Source organism: Leptinotarsa decemlineata, unplaced genomic scaffold (genome assembly GCF_025532065.1).
Source record: "Leptinotarsa decemlineata unplaced genomic scaffold, Ldec_3_MD MMD2_tig00000090_RagTag_RagTag, whole genome shotgun sequence".
Lineage (NCBI taxonomy): Eukaryota > Metazoa > Arthropoda > Insecta > Coleoptera > Chrysomelidae > Leptinotarsa > Leptinotarsa decemlineata.
Genome location: NW_027412541.1, coordinates 4,443,766 through 4,470,512, shown reverse-complemented (window position 1 = coordinate 4,470,512; position 26,747 = coordinate 4,443,766). Strand labels below are relative to the sequence as shown.

General features: G+C 33.7%; 2 protein-coding genes and 1 long non-coding RNA gene across 4 annotated transcripts in view; 1 reads left to right on the top strand and 2 right to left on the bottom strand.

Moving 5' to 3' along the window:
* Eip75B (Ecdysone-induced protein 75B) overlaps positions 1-26,747 on the top strand; it is a 241,150-nt gene that overhangs the window by 13,042 nt on the left and 201,361 nt on the right. Inside the window, exon 2 of the mRNA XM_074172383.1 lies at positions 2,107-2,915. Within this exon, the coding sequence (XP_074028484.1) occupies positions 2,726-2,915 (190 nt within the window). The 5' untranslated portion in view covers positions 2,107-2,725. The remainder of the gene's footprint in view (positions 1-2,106; positions 2,916-26,747) is intronic.
* Positions 2,702-26,747, bottom strand: part of LOC141481198 (uncharacterized) — a 37,606-nt gene continuing 13,560 nt past the window's right edge. Inside the window, exons 1-2 of one of the 2 annotated variants that reach the window (XR_012464807.1) lie at positions 3,057-3,255; positions 2,702-2,991 (exon numbers count right to left, since the gene is read on the bottom strand). This is a non-coding gene — a long non-coding RNA (uncharacterized lncRNA). Of the gene's footprint in view, positions 2,992-3,056; positions 3,256-26,747 lie in introns of those variants that run through there. The other variant, XR_012464806.1, reaches the window with a different exon arrangement.
* LOC141481197 (uncharacterized) lies at positions 14,787-16,214 on the bottom strand. The gene is made up of 3 exons (XM_074172387.1): positions 15,907-16,214; positions 15,626-15,847; positions 14,787-15,568 (listed from the first exon to the last, which is right to left on the bottom strand). Exons 1-3 carry the CDS (start codon positions 16,075-16,077, stop codon positions 15,098-15,100), a joined length of 864 nt encoding a protein of 287 aa, XP_074028488.1. The 5' UTR covers positions 16,078-16,214; the 3' UTR covers positions 14,787-15,097.

Here is a 26,747-nt window from a genome sequence, read left to right as displayed (position 1 = left end):
GTCTTTATTGCATTTGACCAAAAAATGACAAGGGAAATATTGCTAAATATTATTTCTGAATTGCACAAAATTAATCATAATGTGGTGGCATGTGTAAGTGACTGTGGAGGTGGAAATATTGGATTATGGAAAGAATTGGGAGTTGATCATAATAAAAACCTTCTTTCTTCATCCTGGCACTGATGAAAAAGTTTGCTGATGCTCCACATCTTTTGAAGCTCATTCGTAATTGGTTACTTGACACAAGTTTCATTTTGTATGGAAATATAAAAATTACCCTTCAGGCACTCATTGGTTTAACAAATGCCGAAGTTAATCCCTGCTGGAAAATCAATCTCACCTTGATTGTGAGAAAAGTCAAAGACAGAATGTGAAAATGGCTGCTAAATTTTTATCACATACTGTAGCAAAAGCACTGGTACGGTACAAGCCATCTCAAAACATTAAAGAAAATGGGAATTTGGCAGAATTTATTGAATATATTATTAATAATTGGTTTGGCATTTTTAATAGTTATGTCAAAACTGGAACTGTTCCATTCAAAAGTGCTCATGGCATACATTAACAAATGCAAGAAGACAACCTAACAAACATTGTTGATCAAATATTTTCAATGCGACCAATTGGTAAAACTAGATTGTAAATTTTTCAAAAGGGCAGTAAATACTGAAGAACCGACAATAGAATAATATATTGCTCCAAAAGTCATGAAAAAGGTGGAAATTGAAATTAACGTAGACATGATTTTAGAGCAGACAATAGGATCAAATTGCAGTAGCTCATTCAGTAGTGCTGATATGTCTACTAACATTCCTTCAACTTCAAATACAAATATTCCAGAAATAACACAGGACTCTTTAAAATATATTGCTGGATACTTTGCTAAAGAGCATAAAAATGATCTACCTGGTTTGGGCGATTATACTTATAAAATAAAAGCAGAAGATCATAATTATAATATACCTTCTTGGGTCCAGCAACTTTCATTGGAAGGTCTTATTAAACCCACAGATAATTGGTTAGAAAAAATTAAAAAGTTGAACAAGCTTTTCGAAAAACATCATTTAAATGGATTTAAAAAAGGGCCAGGAATTGTAAAAACTCTTTCAAAAAAAATTGCAGGAAGGGAAGATTTTCCTCTAAATATTATTTTTGAATTTTGCAAACTGAGAACAATTATCAGAATGAAATATAATAACTGAAAGGCCGACGAAAATATATCACTTGAAAGAATTAATTTAAACAGTTCTGATAATAGAAAAAAAAACGAAAATTAAATAAAGTCATACATTAGTCCTTTAAATTTATTTTTTTACATTCATGTAAAAAAATTAATTCAAATATATTTAGTGGATGAAGTACTTCCTTTTTGCTCTAATGTAGTATTATAATATATTAAATTGTAGATTTATCAATTTCATCATTTATGGAACAAAGTTTAAGTTAAATTATTCTATCTCAATTTCTCATTTCCTTAATAAAAAATAAAAACCGTATCATGTATTTTCTGTCAGATAAAAAAAGTTGTTACACCTATAAACAATTTATTACTTACATATATTTTTGATTATTAAGCGTTTATTATGAAAGATGGAACGAAAAGTTATTGAAATTTTTTTTTAGATAATACTATTATCTAAAACAAAGTTCATTACAAAATTTTTGTGGGAGTTAAAGTTTTCTCGAAAATAATAAAAAACTGATGAAACTTCTTACTTTCAAAAAGGGCAAAATAGATCGCCCTATCATCCACAAAAGAAACATTTTTACTTAGTATTAATCCATTTATATTAAATATTTATTCCTATTTAAAAATAATATTTCAATAAGGGATTTACATGAGATCTGTTTATTTTAATTTGATAGTGCATTACCGAATCAATCCCAGTCACCACTGTTACGTCACGAGATCACGTGACGTGTCTAACAAAATCGCAAAAGTAAGCAATTCTGTATGTCCATAATCGTTGCCTCTATATAACGTTTTACGAGTAACTATCAATAGCATTTCAATTATTGGTAGAAATATTCACAAACTGAATTTCTAAAAATAATGCATTTATTTGTACAATAATTGCATTAAAAACATCTCTTCATCAATTACAGCCTGTCAAGACCCGCCGTTACGCCCGCCCATGGCAACTAGATCATCCCAATAAGTGCAAGTGAAGTAAAAGTGAGAGCACCGCCTCGCGGAGAGCAAGCAGTAAGAGTAGACGCTCGCCGGTCATTTTTAGGACGTCGCTGGTTATCCATCATCGAGAAATCGAGAAATATATGAAAAACAGACTACACACACGCATTCACGCACAATGAAGGGCACGCGAAGAGTATTACGCCCCGCAATCCCAAATCGATAAGCAGAGTCACAGAGAGTTAGCTGGGTTCAGAATCCTGATTCAAGGACAAGGCCAAGCCCGACCTAAGCGCGTTGTAGCAGCATTACACAGTCGTTGGCCGATTCGAGAGCACCGCGTTTAGTTGCGCTCCTCATAGACGGACCCCCAAATTCGTCGATCTCTCACCCCTCAAGTGCATGTGCCAGACATGGGGCGGTAGATTGCAGCGCAAGCGCACCCCTTTTTAGTTTTGATATCCGAACTGCACTTCGGTTTCACTTTCATTCTCGTTTTGAATAGAAAACGTGCGTGATTGGCCTAGGACTAGTATGAGCCGGACTTTTACTTTTTGAAAAACTTGAGTGATTTTTCCGGGGTGGTGCAATATGCAAACTGCTACGATTGTGTTCAAAACTGAGCCCAACGAGTTTGGCATTTCTTCTGGTGCGATTGTGTCCTCGACTTCTTCACCTCCGGGTGTTGGTAACATGAGGCCTCCACCGCCGCCGCCGCCTCTTAAGATGAAGATGGTTGACATTAAACTGGAAGAACCGTCCAGCTCCATTCCCGATCTCGGTAAGTCACGTGGAATAAATGTGATGTTTACGAGTTGCACCATCTTTCTTGTTGAGTAAGGACCTGATCCTCATATCTAAAATGATATTTAAAATGAATATTTATTGTTAGATAAGAAAACGAATCACTTCAATATATTACCACTATCGAGAGTACAATTTTGAATGTACACATATTTTTTATAGAACTACAAGCTCATAACAAAATTAAGTTGTGTTCCTAAAAGGGATATTTTTATGAACACGAAATAACTTTTGACATTCATGTTCATATCTCGTCATATTTGACTCGCTACTCTCGCATATATATCGTTAACTTTGTAATTGATTTGTTATTGACATTGAATACTGATAACTGAGAACATATTTACCTATCAGATTTCCAAACGAGTGAATGTAGAACGACAAATGTGAATAACAGTCTGTTGATGATTTCTGATTGGAAGTTTTTTCCAGTTATGAATTTCATTTCTCCTTTACAATCTACAGTTTAGTTTAGATGATAACCTGAAAACTTGTGGAGAGGGAAGATGGAACATTCTGGTTAGATATAAATGAATTTCTTGGTGAATTTAATGAAAGAGAAACACTAGGACAAGGCAGCATAGATAAAAATAAATGTTTTGGTGGGCTTCTCAATTTCTGAAAGGTTTTCAAAAATGCCCAGCTTGTGGTAATAATGAGTAAAATACATAATGAATCTGAACAATTCATGATCAGCTACCCTTCAATATGATATGAAAAGGAAGGTGTTCTCTGAAGTTCAATATTAGAAAGCATTTTCATTTCATATGTGAAGTTGATATACAATGATTGCGAAATATTATACTGTTTTATAGATCATTCATAAGCAGCACATTTCATAATATTGGTAAACGCTTGGTTTATTTTTTCAATTTGAAAATTTGTATATGGAATGAGATGCAATCTTCAAAATTTTTTATTGGAGAAGAGATGAAACTGGGAATATAAAAAGCAGATAGTTGTTTTTCAAATTTTGATTGTAGGACATTATTATCTATGAATTTTATAATCATTATTATCAACAGACGATTCTCCGACTTTGAACTTCTTTCAGCATATGCGCAAAATTGTAATAGTTCATAAATATTATGATGTTTGAATGGTGATGGACTATACAGTGCATTTCTTTAATGTCCCCCTCTCATTTTTTGAACGAGTCAACTCAAAAGATTGAAATTTGGGATGATGAAATTAATGCAGGAATATTTTATTTTGAAGTAAAATTGACAGATGAAACTTCACAGATGGCGACTGGGCGCCATCAGGGAAAAAAATTAAATGGAAAGGGGGGGTCTTGTGATACATCATTTTGAAGCTCTTGACGAATACTTCACAACCCTAGAATATTAAGTCGATATCTTCACCTACTACAAAATGGTGAAACATTTAATAATTTCCAATAATATCGATATTTATAGAAATATTCCTTTTAATCTGACATATGGCAATTCCAACATCCCGATAAGGTTTTTTACGTTATTTTTTGTTTATAAAAAATTGGAGTGACACCAACCCTCACGTTTTCCGGGAAACACATACCCAATATCCAGAAAAAATTAACGTTTGGGCAGGAATATTAGGAAACCATATTGTAGGGCCTCTATTTATTGATCAAAATTCAACAGAGGAACTGTATTTCAATATGCTGGAAACTACTGTTGACCCTCTCATCACTGAAATCGTCGAAGCGAATCCTAATGAATTCGTAATGGATATTGTATTCCAACAAGATGGAGCACCACCACATTATTCCAGACAAATAAGAAACTATTTGGATACTACTTTTCCCGGATTGGTTGGATTGTCCGTCGAGGTCCTACAGAATGGCCAGCTCGCTCGCCAAATTTGACACCTTTGGACTTTTTTTATGGGGCTATTCGAAGCAAAAGGTTTACGAAACTGAACCTGCTTTAATATTGGATATACAGCAGAGAATAATAAATATTAGTAGAGATATATCGGATGGGCTGTTCATATGTCAAGAAGTTCAAGGCAACCATTTCGAGCATCTTCCGAACTGTCCTCAAGCTTATTATCTCATATTATGTAGTTAAATGTCAATGTATTCAGGCAATTATTAAAAGTTCCGCCATTTTGTAGTAGTTGAAGATATTGAAATTCTATTCTAGGGTTGTGAAGCATTTGTCAGAAGCTTCAAAAAGATGTGTCACAAGACCCCTCCCCCTTTCCATTTAATTTCTTTCCCAGATGGCGCCCAGTCGCCATCTTGAAAGTTTCATCTGTCAATTTCACTTCAAAATAAAGTATTTATGCATTAATTTCATTATTATTAAGGAAATGCACTGTATAAGCAGCATGATAAACACAGAAATCTTTGTATACTCGTACAATGTTTCGGTATGTCTAATAAATCATTAAAAGCTGGCTGAACGTGTAATAATGCAGGTCATGCGTTAGAACAGATTTTTTTTTTGAGATTTTCAGGAAATATATATGATTTATAAATATCAACAACTGAAGAAGCTAATTCACAATGAAACATGGTTTGTGGTTGTGGTATTAAGTATTTGAACTATGTATATCGAATAAGAACCCATAAATAGAGAATTCGTCTTCCAACACCAGATGGCGCTGTTTCGCCCCGCCAAGGTATCATCGGTGATGCTAGTCTGAACCATAAACTATATTGTTATCCTGCAGGGAAACGCAGAGGTCCAATCTTGTTCAGCGGTTGATATCGACCTTCCTAGACAGACTCGTTTATCTTTGATATTCTTGGATTAGGTCCTCTATGGACCCCATAAATGGCCATTTTCAACACATGTGAAAACCTCACAATACAATGTTTCTCAATAAGTTTATCATGGATTTTCTGTCATTTCACTAGCAAACACTACAAAATAAACCTTAGAAAATAATTCAAGCAATTTTCAAATATTATACTGTAAAATTCCATATCTCAAACCAATTCATATACAGCTACTGGAAATTATTTACCGTGAAATATTTCACATTGTGAATTAATTCATTGCAGACTAAAAAGTGAATTAATTGATGATTATCATCTGACATAATTAGTCTTAGATTTGTTTAAGTGGAATGGAAACCTCTTGCATGAAATGAATTTGAAGAAAACACCCAAACCAGAACTAAAGCAGCGTTTCTTGACGCGCGTTTGATTGGCAAAATGCGCGTCGGTAGGTACACAATACTTCAGTTCTATAGCGTGGAAAAGTGTTTTGTTTAGTTATATATATATATATATATATATATATATATATATATATATATATATATATATATATATATATCTTGGACCACCCCCATCTTTCAATTTTTAAATACGGACCTGTATTTTTTGTTGTAGTTTTTGTATCGCCGACATTCACTTCATACTGAGAAATTAAATTAAATTTTATATTTTAGGATGTTTCGGTAATATTTGATTATAATTGTGTGAATTATTCCCTTTTAAATCACTAGATTTGACTTCGCTCAATATTTTCCTATGGGGATACTTGAAGAATGAGTTTTACGACACTCCTCCAGCCACACTTCAAAATATGATGAAAATAATGAGGCCTGCTTCTCGAAGAGTGACGCCTCAAATGTTATTAAATGTTAAGCAGTCTTTGATAGAGAGACAAGGGTCTTTGTATTCAACAGGATGGTCGTCATTTCGAGCACCTACTTTGAACGGTCTTGTGTAATTTTATGGAAAATGATACTGGTTTTCTTATAGACTGATCGAGTTAGGGGTATATTATACTTATGAAGCCTAATCGATCCCAAAATCTCTTTATATTTGTAAAAAAATAATAATTCGAAAAGCAAGAATTTAAATTGGCCGCGTGTCTGTTGGCCAATAAAATTGATCGTATCCAGAGCGGAGTTGCCAAGTGTATTGGTTTTTAATATCCAATCACAGATCTGATGATCCAATTTGACAGACGACATTTTTGTTGTTATTGTTGTCAACTCGGTGTGAATACAACTACTACAATTATCTAATTAAAGAACGTTTTTTTTTGTAAAAGGTAGGTCTCGGCGGGTGCCTATTTACATTTCGAAAAATATTTTTTCAGGTTATTTTTGGATTGATTTGTTCTGGAGTAACTCTACATTTCACTGTACATATGTGTACTTCTCTTTTCAGTCATCATACTGATCCTTGGCCAAGATAAAATAAAAATTAAATCAAAACTTTCCATCCTTCGATGAAAGACAAAGTCTGAAATGAATGTCATATAAATAAAATATAAATAACTATACCACCTACCGTTTCAATTTTTCATTCTTCATTTCGGTACCAAAGTAATGCAAATTTTTCAAGTCAAATTCATCGATCATTTCAAAATTCTCTCTTGGTAAGTTGTCGGGAGTCATCTTTAACAAAACTAGGCTCGACATTCATTTTGAAATTATTTTAACAAAAATACGAAGTTTGTGGAAACCATTGACACTAGAAAGAGCACATTGTTGCATGCACTACAGAGAGTGCTGGCTGACTGGATAACAATATGGCTAATAGCAACGTTGAATTTCTTATTTTTGGTGAGTGGTATGAATGCATAATTGATATATTTTATTAGGATTCATGAGCATTCGAAAACCATTTGAAAATACAGCTCGTTTAATACTATTTAGAATCATATTTAGATATAACTTGTATCATATAATTTATCAAGGCAAATATTATTGTCCATTTTTATGCTTAATTCGTGGAGTCGAGCGATCTTATTATTGTATATTTATTTGTTTGTTGGCTTTATTCCTAAAAAAAATCAATGAATAATTACAGGAAATTTCAATTGATCGTTCGTTTTCTCAAGAAAATGGAGTACCCATATCACAATTTATTGGTTTATTCAGCATTAAAAATGTATGTCATATCGGATCCATTCTGCTTGTTTTTGTAACATTGAGTTTGAACTTTTTCTTAGCTGACAGCTCGCGTAGGAACTATTCGTTTTTCATCGAGTTTAGTTTGTGTATGTTTTAAAAGTGTTTTAGAGATATATTTGAAAATTAATATGGTGCATTCTTGTGCTGATTTCAATTGTGCGAAAAGGCACAAGAAAACAGAAAGCGCATTGGTTTATAAGTGAGTTATTTCATATAATGAGTTCAGGTTCCCAAAGCATAAAATAAGAAAAAAAATGGGTGAAAGTATTGAAAAGAAAGAACTACAATCCTTCTACTCTTCCAAGACTTCATAGAAATCATTTAAAAAGTGATCATAAATGAAAGGGGAACGAAAATATTGAATTTGATGACACAGTTTTTTATTTCAACTTCTGTTAATCCTGTTACTGAAAGTATGAAACAGAATGTATTAAATTTTATCATATAATTAATGGTATTATTACCTCAGAAGCTTTTGTTGGATCAGTTAGAGTATAATCAATTCTGTCTATACTTGACCTCATTCAAAAATTCAGGATTTTCTGATCAATTTTCATATGATGTAAGTTGGTGTTAAGTGGCCGGTGTAATCTTGATTTTTTCATTTATCAATCGATTTTCCTGTTTACGTTGGAATATTCTTGAACTAATTGTCAATACAAAATGTACCCCAGGTGAGATTAGATATTTTCAATTTTTTCCGAGATTATCATAGGAATTACTTCATATTTATCAGTTAGTGAGTTTGTGGAAAAACATTTACAACTTTTTGATCAAAATCTGAACGTAAAAAAGGTCCTATGACTTTTTCCATTATTCCTGTCGTTCAGAAGCCACAGATAAACATTTTATGTTTCGTCGATATTTCTGGAATTTTAGAAGAAATTGAAAGTAGGAAAATGTCTTATGTTTTTTTTCATTTCTGGATATATCACAGTTCTTTTGGAAATGTGTATTTTCATTTCATACTGTGACATATGAAAATATTCAAGTTGTTTTATATTATTCAAAAAGAGTTATTTATCATTCACCTAAACTCGAAAGAAAGAAAATCTAGGAGAAAATGTTTTTCATATCACATGAGACATCAATTCAACAGATTTTTTTATTTTTTGTTTATTAAATCTTTGATCTTGGAAGTTGAATGTTTAAATTTTTTCTACTATGTATCTATCCCCTATAGTTCTTCTGAAGTCGTAGAAGTTCTTGATAAGACCTATTTTGACTACACTCTCTGTGGTGCTGAATAGGAAATGTATTGTTATTTTCATTACAATAAAATTATTATATCTATATATTGCATTCGTATTATTCCGGAACTATTTTTTGTATAAACAGAATTGACTACATTGTCAGTAACGTCTATTGTGAGAAAGCTAATGAGTGTGCCAGACACAAAACATCAACTCACGATATAGGCTATGAACCAGCTGTTGGAGTACCGAAGTCTTTGATACGGTTCCAGATAGGAAAGTCGGTCTTTAATAAACAGAAAGGACTGGGAAAACATACCCAGGAACACATTCGGGAAAACCCTTATAAAGGGATCGCCCAAGAAGAGAAGTGAAGAACTGCCTCAACAAAGCAGGGATCAGCTCAAAACAATTACAGGTCTACTCACTTCAGTTGTCAACTGAGAGGATACCTGAACAAAATAGGGCTGTATAACGGAAACCTCAACAATACATGTGGCAAAGCAATAAAGGGGTAGAGGCAGCGTGTCAAATTTTATGCGAATGTGTGGCACTGGATAACAGGAGGTAACCAATTTATGGACAACCCAAACTTTGTTCAGAAGAATATGACATACATCCAACAAGGGGCCTATACAAACTTGTAGAGGGTACCAGATTGTTGGAATGGGTGTTATGAAAAGATGAGAGGTAAAACGAAATAAGTACATGACGGCTCCCAAGTAGTATAAGGTCTTCCAACAGGGACCTCTGAACTTTGACAATTGATAACGGTGATCGTTTTGAAACTACATCTGTCAAATTAGTTGTCATTTCAGTCTGTTTTGCCAAATCACCATGGACGGATAGAACATTCGACAACACGTACAAATAATAAACTTGTTCAATGAAATTGAGTGTTCTGTTCGGGCAACGTATCGGGCGCTTCGCCCATTTTACAGTCGCCGTAATCGTCCTATCAAGAGGACTATTCGCAACGTGGTGGATACATTTGAGTATACTGGATCAGTAAACGATCGACCAACACCCGTACGTCGACGAAACGCAAAATCTGCTGAAAATATCGTCGGTGTCTGTGAGAGTTTGCAGGAGAATCCGAGGCAGTCGATTTCGCGTCGCTCATAATAACTCGGCCTTGATGAATTTCGCGTCGTGACTAGGGCCTACACCCGTACAAAATTCAACTGACCCAGGAACTGAAGGTAACAACATGTATTTGATGAATGGGCTCTGGAGCAGTTGGCAACTGACCCTAACTTTCATCGAAAAATCATCTTCAGCAATGAATATGTACGTGAACAAACGTGAGCATTCAATGCATCTCGAAAAAGTCACTATTTGGTGTGGATTTTAGGCTGGCTGCGTCATCGTTCCATATTTCGTTGAGAAAGCTTGGTCAGACCATCATTATATATCGACGATTACCAACTTCTTTTGGCCTGGATATATGATCTGAACACCATCGACTTGTGGTTTCAACACGACGGCGCGAGGTGCCACACAGCTCATACCACATTGGATATTCTGCACTAGCGGTTTGAGGGCATGGTCATCTCACGTGAAGATGATGTGAACTGACCACCGAGATCGTGCGATTTAACCCCGTTACACTTTATCTTGTGAGGTTTTCTCAAGTCTCAGATGTATGGGAATAAGCCACAAACCACAGCGGTCCTCAAAGCCAACATAACCCATGCCATCGGTCAAAATCAGCCTGTCATACACCCTTCAGATCCGACTCCCATCATACAGTCGGACGAGTGTCTGAGAGGGAAATGGTACTATACCCGAATAGAGTAGTTCACATCGTTCCGATACGTGGCCAACACCGCTCCCATCCGACTCCGATCCTGCATTCGATCATGATCCGATAGTGCAGCCCATTTGTTCTCCAGCTGCGGGACGGGTATCGCTTGGAGTTTGTATGGTATTTCAGTTTTTTGTTTTCTTCAAATTAAATTTAAAAAACGTCATTAAAACCGTAGGATTTTATTGAACAAGTCAGAAAATATCCAGTTCTATATTATCAGAATGAAGAGCTGTATCGCTGTTCTCTATGACAGCTCTCCGATATTCCTCATCTTCTTCCAAACAGAGTGCCTTGATGGCTAAATCGCAGTTGCTAAAATTCTTGAACATTTTGCTTAGAGGACCTTCCTAGATATTGTTTGAACCGACACTGGCAAGAGTGGCAAGGGTATCAAGCTGGAGTGGTAAATCGAAAAGAAGTCGGAAGCATGTATGACAAGTATGATTACCCACTGGTGATCCTACACCGATCCACAACATCAAACCGAAGTCGAATGGGAGAGGTGTATGAAGAAGTGTATCCCGGCCTTTATGCGTCAGAGTCATGGAAAATTGGACGTTTCGCTCCACCCAGAGAAGCCTTGGTTATATTCTGCACATAATGGCCTCAATAGGTCTTTCAAAAAAATAAAAAATGTCGAGGATATCCCACACACACTTTGTTTCATTCAAATTTAAAGCTAGGAAGCGCATAATGAAAGACTCTATAGAAAAAACGTGTTCTATCTAGGACGTGTTACTGTAATTACTCCATTCATGGGAATGTCTAGTTTCGTTGAAACGAGGCTCTGAACTTGAAACGAGGGAAATATTTCAACCCTGAGGGCATCTACAAACAAATGTAAATATCTATGTATAATACATATACAATGAATTCGATGCATCTCATGTAGAATGTCTTCCGTCAGTTCAATACAGATAAATATTCTATTTGAGAAATTTCATTTCGTATTCACTTATTGCGAAGTGGTTCAACATGCGCATTTCACAAATCCCAGTCTTATCATATAACGAGAACGAGGCTTATTCACATGATAAAGCTAACAGACCTGACCCTGACAATTTATTTTCGTACTTGCAAGGACAAGGTTATCGTTATCTGTTTATTATGAAGGTAAATTCATTTGAGACTTTTATTACTGATGATTATTGGCCACTTAGCTGTGGTTAGGACTCCAATCGATGATGTGCGGCAAAAAATATTCGATGTCACAACAAAATCTTAATGACGCCCAATACTTCGCTGTTAACTGCGATTCCATGTCGTGGGTATTATTTACCCATTTCGTATCAGTTGATTTGACAACTGATCACTTGGCATGTGAACCAAAAAGTGATTGAGATCAATACCAGTGAATTCGCTGGATGGAAAATGTTCAAAATGGGTAAATAACATCCAACTTTATCTCTACCTTGTTTCTTTTTCTTTTTGAAACCTCTTCTGAATATTTGAAGCAACATTTTGGTCCTCTCTATATAAGATGGTTTTTGTATTATTTTCAACAGCTCCAATAATTTCTTGTTTGTTATTTTGTCCGTCATAATTATCCTTGACACACGTCTATACATTCACATAATCTGAAAGACAGTATTTATTTTCAGAGATATACCGAATTGACATATTCGTTAGTGAATATAAACCTAACAAAGTACAACGCCTCTTGAATTGTAATGGAAGGTACACCTAAAGACCAGTTCTTGAAATATTTATATTAGTTTTTTCGGCATTTTAAAATATGAATCAGCAAATTGTTGTCGTTTGTTCTAAAAAAATCAATGAATTTGTCTGTTGTAAACGTCAATTCGAAATCTAAAATTATAATTATATGTTGCAACAATTTCTATCAAATACGAATCTGCACCTTTGTCATTCCTTGTCTAATACTTACCTGCAAGTTTTATCATTAAGGTTCAAATGTCAATTCGATATATCTTTCAGACCGCTATAACGTAGCAGCATACTATTTGCTAGTTCTGACTCCTATAAGTCATGAGTGGTTTATTCGTTTCCATCGTTATTTATATTTGAGGTATAATATTTTTTATTATCCACTGCTATTCCCAAGCATAGGTATTTCCATCTTTCGTTACTGTAGATCCAAAAATTTTATAAAAGCTCTAGCTCAACTACTTGTTCTCAATTAACGTCCTTCAATATTTTCTTCCAACGTTTTATATATTTTTACCATTTTGCAAAGTGCCGATAGTAGAGGGACTTTTACTTATTCAAAATTTCATATTTAAGAAATCACCTGTTCCAATCATTTTGTCCTTCAATCCCCCCAATAATATTTTTTCCCACGGTTTTCCAAACATACTCAGAGCACCGATTAGTCTTTACCCTCTTCTTCCACTATAGGGGTTTTATTTTTCTGATAAGAGTAGTCAAACCATTTTCCGCTACTACTTAACTGGTTTGAAAACTCAATACCGATATAGACATATAGAGAGTACGGAGAGTCTGTATATTCTTAAATTTCCGACAAGATCTCATTATGAAACCTAACATTTTGTGATCCTTTTTAGAAACGTAGAATATATGTTTATCGAAAAGCATTTTAGAATGAAATATTATTCCCGAGTTCTTTATTTCCATGACAGTTTGAAAGGAACGAGAAGATATTTGATATCAGTGATTTAGATAGTTTTTTCCGCGTCTAAACGAAATATGGTAACACTTTTTTTTTCATTTACTTTATTTGAAGTCACATCAACCTCCAGCGTTATTAGTGACTGAACAATGCATCAGTTGCAGAGGTATTATATAAGGTTGAACAAGTTGACATTTTCTAAAAATTTCACAATATTCAAAATTCAGAGAATTCACCTCACAGTACCCATAAAAGGTATTGACATCCTGCTGCATTAGGGTGATATCATCAACATTGAATGGTATATTTTTAGATCATCCGCATACATTAGAAAATTGTCGAATCGAAAGAATTGGGATGTATCATTAATATAAATATCAAATAGGAGTGGCCCTAGATGTTATCCTTGAGGCACTCCGGAGGTGATTAGGCGATATTCTGATTTGTGGTTACCAACTGTTACCGTTCGACAATGATCAGTCATATAAGATTGAAGCCAGCAAAGGCCTTGCTGAAGTCGGTGTAAATAGCGTCAATTGGTGTTTGTCTCATTAAGGCTATGCAGGATATACTCAGTATAGGTGAATAAGTTTGAGTCAACTGATCGCTTCTTCATGAAGCCATGTTGTTCAATAATAATTATGTTTTTGACGTTGAATAACAAGTTATCAAATACAATGGATTCAATAGGCAATTTTGAAATTAGTGACAAGTTTTTTGTTGCCAGATTTTAAGACTAGGATTCTATAAGCTTTTTTCCATACTGATGAAAATACGCCCTCTTTGAGGGATTTATTAATACAGTACAGTATTCAGTACAGTTTTTGAGGAATGTTGTTGGTAGTTCATCGGGTCCCCCTCTTTTATTTGTAAGATTTTAAAGATTTTGAAGGATAGATTGTAAGGGATTGTTATAGGAAGAAATATTGATATGTGATTCTTGATGTGTTGCGTTATGAGCTGGAATAATTCTTCTCCGATTGATATTCGAGAAAAAATATTCTGAAAATGTTTTGCAAATTTCATTAGGGCTTGTAATTATCATCAACTCTCAAAGTGTTAATTGAGGCAGTACTATTTTTTTCATTTCATGCCACAGATGTTTCAGGTTGGAGTTAATACTGGTTTCACAATCATTGATGCAGTTTTTGTAATCTTCTGCAATTAAAAATTTTGAACGATCACGCAGTGATGTGAATGTCAAACAGTCAATTTGATAATTGTACTTTTTCCATAATCCGTGAAATTTTCTCCTTTCTCTGATGACTTTAATGGGGAATGCTCCTCCTGACGAAAATCAAGTAACTTTCATGAAAGAACTCTAGGACAACGCATTTCAAACTTATCATTTCAACCTTTTACTTTAAAAAATTATTTATTTCTGGCCGGGATATTATAAGCTTATATCGTCATAGTTACGCTATCAATAAAGAGGGTCATAACTCCCTTGGGACATTATAGATTTTATAATTCCCTCTACATTTCACAAGTAAAAATAAATAGAAATGAAAACTGAACCATATTTTATTTATTCACGTCATTACAAATAATAAATGTACAATTTTGTAATGTTCCCTGAAAATTACTTCCGCCACTGGAAACAATTTCTTCTTTTGTATGGCTGGAGCTTCTGTTCACTACAGTCGAGGTACCTGCCTCTTCTGATGACAAAGTAGACAACATACGCGCCGTTTTATTTCTCAATTCGATGCTATCCTCCAATACCCCTCCGCCACCGTGGAACTTTTCCAACCTCCGTGTCTTTTTAAGTTAGTCATAGTTGCTCCTGCATTGACTAGAGCAGTAGCAGAAGTGCAACGAAGGCAATGTCCCGTATAGGAAGATGAGTTTGGCAATCCTAAATACATTGCGATTTTGCTGGGGATTTTCCCAAACATGTTTTTTCCAATTGGCTGAGATGTACATTTATTTTGTCGGAAGCTCAAAAAAAATCGTTCAATACCTTTAGGGCGCAAAGACATATAAAGTGTTAATAAAGGCAAAGCGGAGAACTCTTTTTCATCCACAACTGTAAATTTCTTCGATACACCAGTTTTACTTTCCGGTACGTTCACTACCATAACGGAATCCCGGTCCTCTATATCCGATATCTTCATATTCAAAAGTTCCTGACTTCTGCATCCTCCAAAATAACCCATAATCAAAACAACCTATAACAAAAAAAAGGAAATAAATACACACAAAAAGGAAAATAAGAAAAAAATTACCTTATGCAATAAATGAATATCATTAGGAGCGTCCTTTAGGAATCTGATAACATCTTTAGAAGATAAAACAGCAGACTTTTTCGGCTTATAACTCTTACTCTTCCGTTTCAAAAAAGCCTGTAGTTCATTGAACTTGGTGATATCTCGTTTCTCATGTATAGTCACCATCGATTTTAGCATTGACCATTTAGTCCATAAAGAATTCGGACTATACGTTTCTGACTGAAACGAATAAACACAATTACTACCAAATCTACCGAAAAACATAGAAAATTCCTTACCAGTTCTTGAAAATATGCCAGAAATACAGTTTCAGTGACATCTTTTGGCATAACATTTTTCCGTGTCAGCCAGTCCAGATATATCTTGTATTCTTTTTGGTATACGGCTTCACTTTTCGATGGAATTAATGATTCTCTTGCTTGTTCAGCCTTTTTCAAAATATTCTCCATTATATTTGGGGTAGAAAACACGTTTTCACCGCAAACACAGCTTGATAACAAAGTTCTGTTTATAAACAAGTAACATAGCAACAACCTAGCAACAAGAAAACTCTACTATAATCAACGGTACCTGATTCAAATATACCGGGAAGGTAATGAATTGGTACGGGACGCAAACTTTGCCATCGGTAATTAAGGCCCTCCTAATTCCCTTGATACATAAATAACTATTAAATACTTAAAAAAGAGGAATGTAATAATGCATTCAACATTTAAAGGGGATTCGTTTCTATTTCACCATTTGGCAACGTGGGTTATAGCTAATAAAGGACAATAAATCTGTTACCTGTATGAGACAAACAAAGATGACATATTTCAGAGGCGTGCTGTTATGTTTACTTATGTTCCGAGTTCCGAGACATTCTGTGACATATGACATTTTGTGCACCTAACCTATCTTCCTCTATATATATAAATAACAAAACAAATGTTGTTTATGTGGCTTGTGGAGGTGGTGTTGAACTATAATTTATATTTTGCATTAATAGTTGACTCATAAAGATAATTTTCGTTTTTTAAAGTAGAATATCTAGGTACTTATACATTATTTCAACTTGATACCTATAGACGCTGTTGCCAAAATTCCTTTAAAAAATAAAACACAACATTTGAAACATCAATTTGAATACTTGAATACTTGAAAAACTCATGAATTAAACTCAACTTTATTTTGTTCAAACTTGCATTTGCTGTAATAACCCAAATTGAGGAACATTCCCCATTGTACTATATGAATACAATAAAGGGTATCGCTAATGGAAATGTTGTTTTCTTGGAACAACAGATTCGATTATTGAATAGATTGTTTTATAAAACATATCAGTTGATTCTTCACTATTCAGCTTATTAAACAAATTATTTCAATCGATTTGAGATAATTCTAATTTCAATAGTCCATAAACAACTTTACAAAAAGTGTACCGGTTATGTTTGTTGTTGTTATTATAGGGTAATAAGTATTTATAGATATCGTAATATCAATAGTAATATCAAATCAAACCAGTGAATTTCTGTAGGAAAAATATCGATTTTTCCTGAAAATTTCCTATTGTTCAGCAAGTAAATTTGCTTTTCCTATCGCTTCGAAGAAAACTTTCCAGTGATTGTTCAAAGTCCAGAATTTGTGTTGTCAAGTAGTTCTAGAAAGCTAGAAAATTCTCTGTCTCAGTCAGGAATCTTTATTGGTTCGTTTATAAGAGCGCGGCTTATTTCAAAAGCCTCAGCTTCGCAACCTCGTGATATTCGTTGAATTCGCTAGATATTGATATTTCAGCACTGAGATAATTGATTTGCAAAATATCGATGGTATTTGCAAATAGAAAATAGTGGTCTGTATTATGTGTATTATCTTAAACCAGACGAGATCAAAGTTTTGAGATTCTAGTATCCTTTTCCGTTGGCTTGATAGGTTATTTCTGAAAAAAAGTTATTCCAAACTAAATCAGATATGGAAGTCGGAGCCTAGTAGAGACAGTTGACGGATGTTGGTTCGGCAGTGTCTTTGATTTCGGTAAAAGCCAGAATATGAAGACTATTCGTTTTCAGATGTTTGTGCAGCAAATAAATCTTTGAGATATGTCCTTTGATGCTGCAGGAATCTATTCAAAAGTTTATATTCGGTCTGTTAGCACTTGCAGGTAACATACCATTTTCTTGTGCACTGAAGTAGTATATGTATCGTCGAATAAGCCCTATGTCTTGGTGTAATATAATCATATATTAATGTTTTATGAAATGACGTACGATCCAATACTTTCATTAAATTATTTGAAGAAATCAAGTGATTCTAGTGAAAATTGAAGGAAATTTGATTTCATATAACTTTGTTCATTTCAATTTTTCTCGTGAAATTGAAAACGAACGTAATAATACAATGATAAGATTTAACCTCCCCCTTTTCTGGGATATAAATGGAAAAATATCTATCCTTCGAAAAAATTGATAAGAACCAAAATAGTGGGAAATTTTATTCTGAACAACTTTGTTTATTACAATTTTTCTCGTAAAATTGAAAATAAATGAGTTGTTCAATAAAAAATCCCTTTCCATCTTTTCTGGTATAAATAGAAAAATATCGAATCTAGGAAAAAACTGATAATAACCAAAATTGTAGAAAATTTAATTTTAAATAACTTTCAATAGGCAACGATGTAATAACACTTCCAAAATAGAAATCATGAAATTATAAAACAACAATAATAATTAATTGGCGCTCCGGGCGACTTTATTGATTCTGGTGGCACATTTGCTTTTTCAGCTGCAGGAAACTCTAGAAAACCTGCAGCACCACATCATCTGAAAATATTGATATGCCAGTGTCCTCTCTCTCATTAAACAAAATGTAGGGTTTCTCCAGAGGCTTCAATAAATTCAATACATCGCCAGACACGACTATCGTCAAACTTAAACCAGTCCGTTTCGTCTTTGACCAACGCGTAATAATGACCAGATTCAACTCCAGAACCACAGTGAACAATGACTGCGTGAAGATTATAATTGTGGTCTGCTAGATTGAAGTGTTCATCAATTTTGAACCTTCGTAAGAGTTTGCTGCTTTCGTCAGAGGTCGGGTCATGTTTGAAGATGATCAGTGTTATTATTAGATTGACTGGTGTCTCAGCTTAAATTGTTTCCTCATAAAACTCATTTTCAGATGATTTAACGATAAGCTTCGCACGGACTGGTTATCAGTCATATTGGGAAACGCTAGTTGAAGTTCCAGAAATTCACATACGTTTTTGCTACCTCTTGAACATTTACTACAAAGTAAACAAGTGAGGATTTTTCCAGCAAAAGATTCACAAACACAAGACGACATAGACTGTACATAATCATTCAATCCAGAGCGGTCAGGAGTATTGAATCTGCTATCTTTTTGCTCACGAAAAGTATTCAACAAGAACCCAAAGAATTCGTAACAATCCTCTTGTTGTCCTAACGAGTATCTAGTGGACTTCAAAGACTCCAGGAAATCGGTTGGAGAGAAAGATGATACATTCTTACGAAACTGCAGCTACAGGTGTTTAAGTTTGATGAATAAGTAGGAAACATTCTCGTTCGTCATTGAAACCTCGTTCTTGAAATTCTTCGTCATGAAAAATACTTGTAAAATGTTATTCATGTAGCAAGTGTTTCCTAAATTATCTAATCCAATTTTCTTCTCCAGATTTTTAGGACAACTCTCTACTGATTCGTAAGGAAGAACATTTATACTAACTATTTTTTGTGTAAAATGAAAATAAACGAGTTATTCAATAAACAAAAATCAACCCTTGAATTCAAGATGGCGGATGATGAAAAGAGTCTGGTACTCCGGAAACTTGAATTTAGACTTCCAATGCCCCCCCCAAAACGAATTGCCAGCAATTTTTTACGTTGCTGGTACCTTTTCTGAGATACTTCGACTGGGCAACAAGTGCAGATAAGTCTTTTTGCCATGGCATGAATCGTGCTGAATCGATAAAATAATTACATATTTAGAAAATTGACATCAATGCCAAATATGACATATAATGAGCATTTTAAGAAGTCTGCAATGAATTGAAAAATTAACAAAGAATTGTAACAAAAATAATGAATTATACCTATTGACGGTACTCCAGGATGAATATTTACACTGAAAAATAAACATTTCTTTATAGACTCTGTATTTCACAAGTTGCATTTTGAACAATTCATTGTATGGATGCTACCCCCATTTAAATTTGAGAAAAATATTGAATAAGGAATTTATGTCTTTGAATTGGACCACCATGTATGTACGAAAACTCTCGTTCTGAACATGATATCGCGCACGAGGGAAACGACCTAGTGCTCGGGTTGTTGGCTTTTTCGCTTTTACGGTATGCAGTTGCAGTTGCACATCGCAATACTGCAAGAGGAATGCAACGTGCATTTACATCGCTGGTCGGATCTAGTCGACTAGTATCAATGACACGAGAAGAACAATTAATCTATATTTATATCAGTGTTAACTGTTTGTTTTAGATAGTGCTGAAGATCACTGCTCTTGAAAAAGTAGTATACAGAAGTGCTGGGTCATGGTTTTACTTTTTATTAGTCAGGTCAACAACTATATTTTCTTGTTTTGATGTTTTGAAAGTGCTGATGAACAAATGAAAATTAAAATGTTGAATGCTCCAATATTATTAAGTTCTTTCCATTATCAACCGCGTTGTTTTTTTAATTCCACATATTTTTCAACTTAGCTTGTCAAACCCCTAATTTCCAATCTTACTCTTTCTATGCATTTTACTAATTAATTGTTGAACTTGCTCTTATGTTTTCAGGGGTAATTATGAATGCTTTTTTTAAATTGCAGTTCACCTTTTATTTCGGATCCATATTATTCTTTATTGCGAAGTTGTAATATTTTACAAAATCAACTTTATTTTTCATGATTATTTGGTTGTCTTTCAATTGACTCGAGTAAAATTACAAATACAATAATCACCTGAAAAAAGTTATTCACCATAATGACTTCAAATCAATTTTAATGGAATAATAAACAATTATTATAATATAAGAGCACAGGCTTTCATGACCGGAATCTCGAAAAAAGACGCAGTAGTGTCTTTTTTTGGGGAAAAAAAGTAGCGAAAAGTTTGGTATTTTTTATAACAAGTTTTATAAACGAAATGAGAACATTCTAATCAGCTCCAAAAAATATTTTTATTTATTTCCGAACAGTTAGAGAGGTTTCTACTGGAAGTGCGTTAATTTGTTGAAATATTGAAATTATCAAAAAAATATTTTTGTTTCGTTTTTGATAATTACAATTTTTCAAGAAATCACCTCACTTTGAGTAGTGGACTATCTTGTAAATGTAATAAATATCAAAAACAATTATATGCATATGTATTGTTTAGAAACGAATCAAAACTTTTTTTAAATATGGTTAAAATTTTCTCATCACATCAAATATTTTGTAATAAGTAGTGTGCACATATGAACATCCCATATCTAGAAAACTAATCAAATGATTAAGTTGGGTCCATAGTCATTTTTGATTAGAAAACCGGGTACGGTATTTCAATAAAATTTCGGAAAATTTTACGGAAATCACCAGTTTCCATAAGAAAAGTATGGTCTGCATGCTGAAATGGATGACATATTCAAAGAAAAAAATTCCCATTCACGAAATATTTGAAAAAATTATGGATTTTTCTCTGAAAGTTATTTATACACGGAGTGGGGCTTGATTTTCTGCCCGATAAATATTTCAACACATGGGTATTGTTCTGTATGCTAAAATGAATACATTTGAAGAAATGAATCCCCATCTATGAAATATTTGAATGAGTTATGGATTTTTCTTTATAAGTTAGAATTTACGGGGTGGGAGTTTTGATTTTCTGTTCGACAAAATATTTCAAAATATGAGTCTGTATGCTATAACATTCAAAATAAAAATCCCCATCTATGAAATATTTGAAGAAATTATGAATTTTTTCTTCGAAAAATATTATATACGGAATGGAGAGCTTGATTTTTTATCTGACAAAATATTTTAACATATGGATCTTGTATATATATATATATATATATATATATATATATATATATATATATATATATATATATTTATATATATATATATCGACAGTTGGTAGTACTGTCATCTTCTGGCACTCCTCAAGCACTCCTCAAAGCAGTTTGAGGAGTGCCAGAAGATGACAGTACTACCAACTGTCGAAAGCGCTCGCATATAATCAATAGAAGATATAAAGCTTCAAATTCTTTTTGTAGACTTTAATATTGAAACCTCACACACAGCGAGGAGAAACCAGCAAATCAGGAATAGCAGACCATGTTTGGACCCATCAACACAACATCGAGTGGTCCCAAGCTGAGATCTTGCACAGAGAGGAACATTGGTTCAGGAGAAAATTTAAGGAAGCCGCATACATGTTGTCCAACAACGTATTCAGCCAGGCCAGCGTAGATATACGAAACATATGGAAACCCATCATCAAACGAGAAATGACCAACTCCCGCCAAATCGGTCATCTCTCACGGAATCAGTGAAGCGGAAAATGGAAAGTAGAGAAAGTGAAAGTATTTCAACGACCTATAAAATAGTCATCTCTCGGAGGAATCAGTCCAGTCATCACCCGAAGACGATTGTAGATACCAACAATCGAAACGTCGTGAACTAACGTGACTTGGAATCTCTACACTTTTTTATTTTTTTATTATTTTCTTTTTGCATTCCTTTAATTTTTATTTATTCAATTATTATATTTTTACTTGTAGGTTATTTTACTATCATTTCATTTCAGGTTTATTGTTGCTTAATATAATTGTTATTTTCAACTATTCTTTTTTAATTATTCTTTTTTACTTGTTTCAGGGATTTCAAATCATTTTATATAATAGACAATGGAAGTCCGAACTAGTGAAATTCATCACGAAACATTGTCAATCACCTTCAAACAAACATTTGAAATTAATATTGAATATTTCTGTCTTTTTCATATTGAGTGATACCCAAAAAAGATTTCTATTATATATTTAGAGTAAGTTACGACTGAGGTTACAAGTTGACCCCTTCTAAGAATTGAAGGTATGGTAATTTCAAATGAAAGTTATCATTTTTCGGTTACTTATTACTGCAATGATTATTAAAATACCTTTTTTATTTTGGAAATTGTTAAACATTTAGAAAACAAAAACAATTCGGTTTTATATGAACAAAGGTGAAAATCAATTTACGTTTTATTTTTCATTTAAATTCCTAAGGAAAACCTAATTACATAAAACATCACCTGAATAATGTTATCAATCAGGGATATCAGAGGAAGATAAATCTGTTCATAAAATCGTGCGGGGGCGTTACATAACATATGCCACTTATTAATAAATGTATATCTGATTTTTTCACGAAATATCGTGATAAGTTTCCTATTTCAATATATAAACCTATTAACATTTCTAAATAATTACAAATGAGTTGATGAAGATACGTATTTTTATACCGAAAATATTTCTTTCGGCTCCTTCATATACACTAACATCAAAAAACACAAAGGAAATGGCCTTCCCTGACGTCAAATAATTACTTTCATATGAAAATTTTTGATGAAAATCAGGTAAGGATCTCTATTTTCCTTTTAAAAATGAAACCATTTCACTGGCCGATAATGTAGCTTTCTTCAGCTCAAATTTCATTTTGGGCGATTTAATACCACACCAAATCATTTGAAGTTATTTGTGGATTAAATTATGAAATTTTTATCCACATAAAAATGATATTTTTGGATATATTGAGAAACGAATGTCAAACATGTTCATAGACTACTTAAACCGAAGTACACAATAAACAATTATCCCGAAAACACGTATGGAAAAAATACTTGGCATATATATGAGTCAAAAATAAAACATGAGAAGGGAGCTGTAATATGCTTTGCGAGAATAAATTTACATTACAACTACCCGCTGGGTCACTACTTATTCATCATTCAAGGGGAAGTGCATCATGTAGTCTTGTAGTAACTAAAAAAACAATTTGGGGCCTCAAAAAATTGAGTACCTAGATCAATTTTTTCAGAAACAGTCGGGTTGTTGATGAACCAAAAGTGACATCGTGAGTGATCTGGAAAAACCGTGAAGAACTAGAAAACCTAGCGGACCTATGGGATTAAGATTGTATCGATCGCGGCTGGTTAGTCACCACTACAACCCCGGAAATACTGTAAGGGGCAGAGTGATATGCTTCAGTGGAAATTTTATTTGTCTAATCATTGCTCATGGAAAATCATGCGAAACGATCGAAAAGTATGACGTTCTAAAGTTTGTGGTATTTTGATTTTTCTTGCTGTTTGCTGAAACTTTTTTCGGGGAATAAAATATTAGTATGCTTAAATTCTTATTGAATCGAGAATCAAATTTCAGTTATCAATCTGAAATAGAGATTCTCCAAGAGGGTTCAGAAAATGATTCGTGTATGATGTTTGAATAAAGGTCAGAAGCATGTATTCAATAACTAGTTGTCCTACGCTTCGCCTGAATTCGGTTTGGCAGACCATTTTAAACAAATAGTTACAATATTTTTTTATTCACCCAAAACTTCGGGTTTTCAACTTCAAAACTAACGAAATTCAATACAATCTTCGAACCCTTATTTTCCCCCCTATGGGGGTGGAAATTCCTGATTCATTTTCTTGATGCTTATTTACGCTATACAAAGAACCTGCCTGCATGTTTCAAGATTCAAGGTTCAGTAGCTTCGGCTGTACGTAAATATACGAGCTTGTAACCGACAACTGCGGTGGCAGAAATTTGGGAAGCTAACCTGAAATGCCATCGGGAAACGAATCCACATGTTTCTAGAAATGATATGAAATCTAGAAAGGTTAATGCAGTCAAGCTGCTGGAAAATAATTCCATGAAAATCAAAAAATAAATAGATAAGTACTCTTTGATCATTCCCATATTGATTTCAATTTAAGAGCCACCGCTAGATTGGTCAAACCGCCAACACTGACATAAAAACTTGCAAGTTAACTTGGGTGTCACACCAATAGGTGCTTCCCCTTATGTTTCGCTTGCGTTTACGCAGCTATTTTTATCAAGTACTTTCTCGTTTTTTCTCATTTTATCTTCAATCGAGGATCGTCTGCCCGGTACTGACGATGCCCAATAGGTTGAAACAGCTGTCTACCGGTGGCTCTTAAATTGAAAACAATATGGGAATGATCAAAATAGTACTTATCTATTTATTTTTTTATTTTCATGGAATTATTTTCCAACAGCTTGTTGAAAAAGTATCTAATTCAATTGTATTTATGGCTCAGTATTTTGCGTAATTTTATTTACAACTATTCAAGATACACAATCTTATGGTACATTTACTGCATGTAACTCCAACGGTATAAAGTATAGGCAGTGCACACCAAAAGATAGCCCTCAGGGAGCAAGACTTTTTCCGACTTACGTAATACTTATTGTTATATTGTGACCAAAATTACAGAAAAGTTGATTGGAAGTTTATGTTAAGTTTCATGTAAATCCATTCAGTCGTTTAAGCGTTTAAGAGCCACAAACATGCATACATACATGAACAAACTTTCACATTTATAATAGTATAAGATAGGTAGATTTTTATTTTATTAGATAATGTTGAAACTGCTAATATTTTGCCTTGCAGATAATATCACTTTCTTGAAAGTGAAATATTTTTAAGGGAAATATTTTCTGGTTTTCTGTTTATGTATAGATACGTAAACGCTAGGGAACTCCAGAGGAAAAAAAATGAAAAATCAAGACCTTCTTTAGGTATTTTCACCTTCCCCAATCTTAACGTTTGGGTGGCTAAAGTCTGCCTCGGTCTTCAAAAATGAAAAAAAAATATACGCTCGTTTGACATCTGTCAAAGAAGTTGACAAATAAAAATTATCAGTTCCGTTTTCCTGCTTTATTTTTTATAGCATGAAGGTTTTAGTCGATTTATTTCCTAGGCGATATTACTTGAGCCCTTTCACAAGATCTTGCTAGTCTTGTATAATCAAAGAAAATTTAACATGAAATAAACAAATAATAAATAGGGGTGTTTGAAATGAATGTTTTTCAAGTAATTAGTCAACCATTGAAACTAAAATATTGCAATTCGTACTCGTGGATAACATATTCTTTAAGAAAACTATTTGTATTCAACTAACCAACTAAATGCACAGAACTTTTTTTAGAAACAAACCAGAAGAAAATGGGTTAAGAACCAGAGTTCACTAGTTTTTAACCCATTATTAGCACTTTCAATGACGATTCACTTAAATTATTGCAGGAATTTACGACGATATGGTACTGGAGGAAAACAAATCTATTTTGTCACAATGACTTCTTTTTATTCATTCTAGTTTTGCAAAAACCCTTGGGCTTTTAAAGGAAGAAAGAAAAAATAATATTAGGTATTTCTCTTCCTCTCGAATATATGTGTCAGGTGAAATTTAAAAAAGGATTTCATTAAATTCGAGAAGTAAATTTCAGAAGTATAAGTCATGGTATAACTCATTTGATATGTGAAGCGTTCTTTCATTGCACCGTGCAGATGCTAAGAACTTCTACGAAGACGCAAAGGTGACATGGACCTTCGGTCATTCCACCCGAAGAACAACGAACGGCCGATGAACTTTGTGAAGCTTTTCGACAACCCCGACCGAATGCGTGATACTTTTTTAAATTATTGTTATCTGGTAAAATCATATACATTGTAACATGCTTGAGGTGTAATTCATTTTGTTCGTTCTTTTATCCTGTAAACCTCAAGAAACGCCCTCTGAGAAATGAACAATGACAAATTAGAATTTATTACAGGTATTGCACTCTTGAGAACCGTTCGAGAAATATTTTCGTTCTCTCGTCGTGAACTTGCTGTATTTTTGAAGAAAGTTCGATGTAGCAGGATTTCAATAGTGAGAAAGTAAATCGATAGCCCGAATTATTTGACTCAAAATTTAGCCAAATTCAAACAGAGCTTTTGAGCCAAAAATCGGTACTTGAAAATATGTTCTTCCTCTTGAATATTATCTTGGATATAATTACTTGTTGATTGAAACAAATGTCGAGGTGTTAAAAAAACGGTTTGGTGTCGGAATGAAACTTCAGTAATATCAATTACT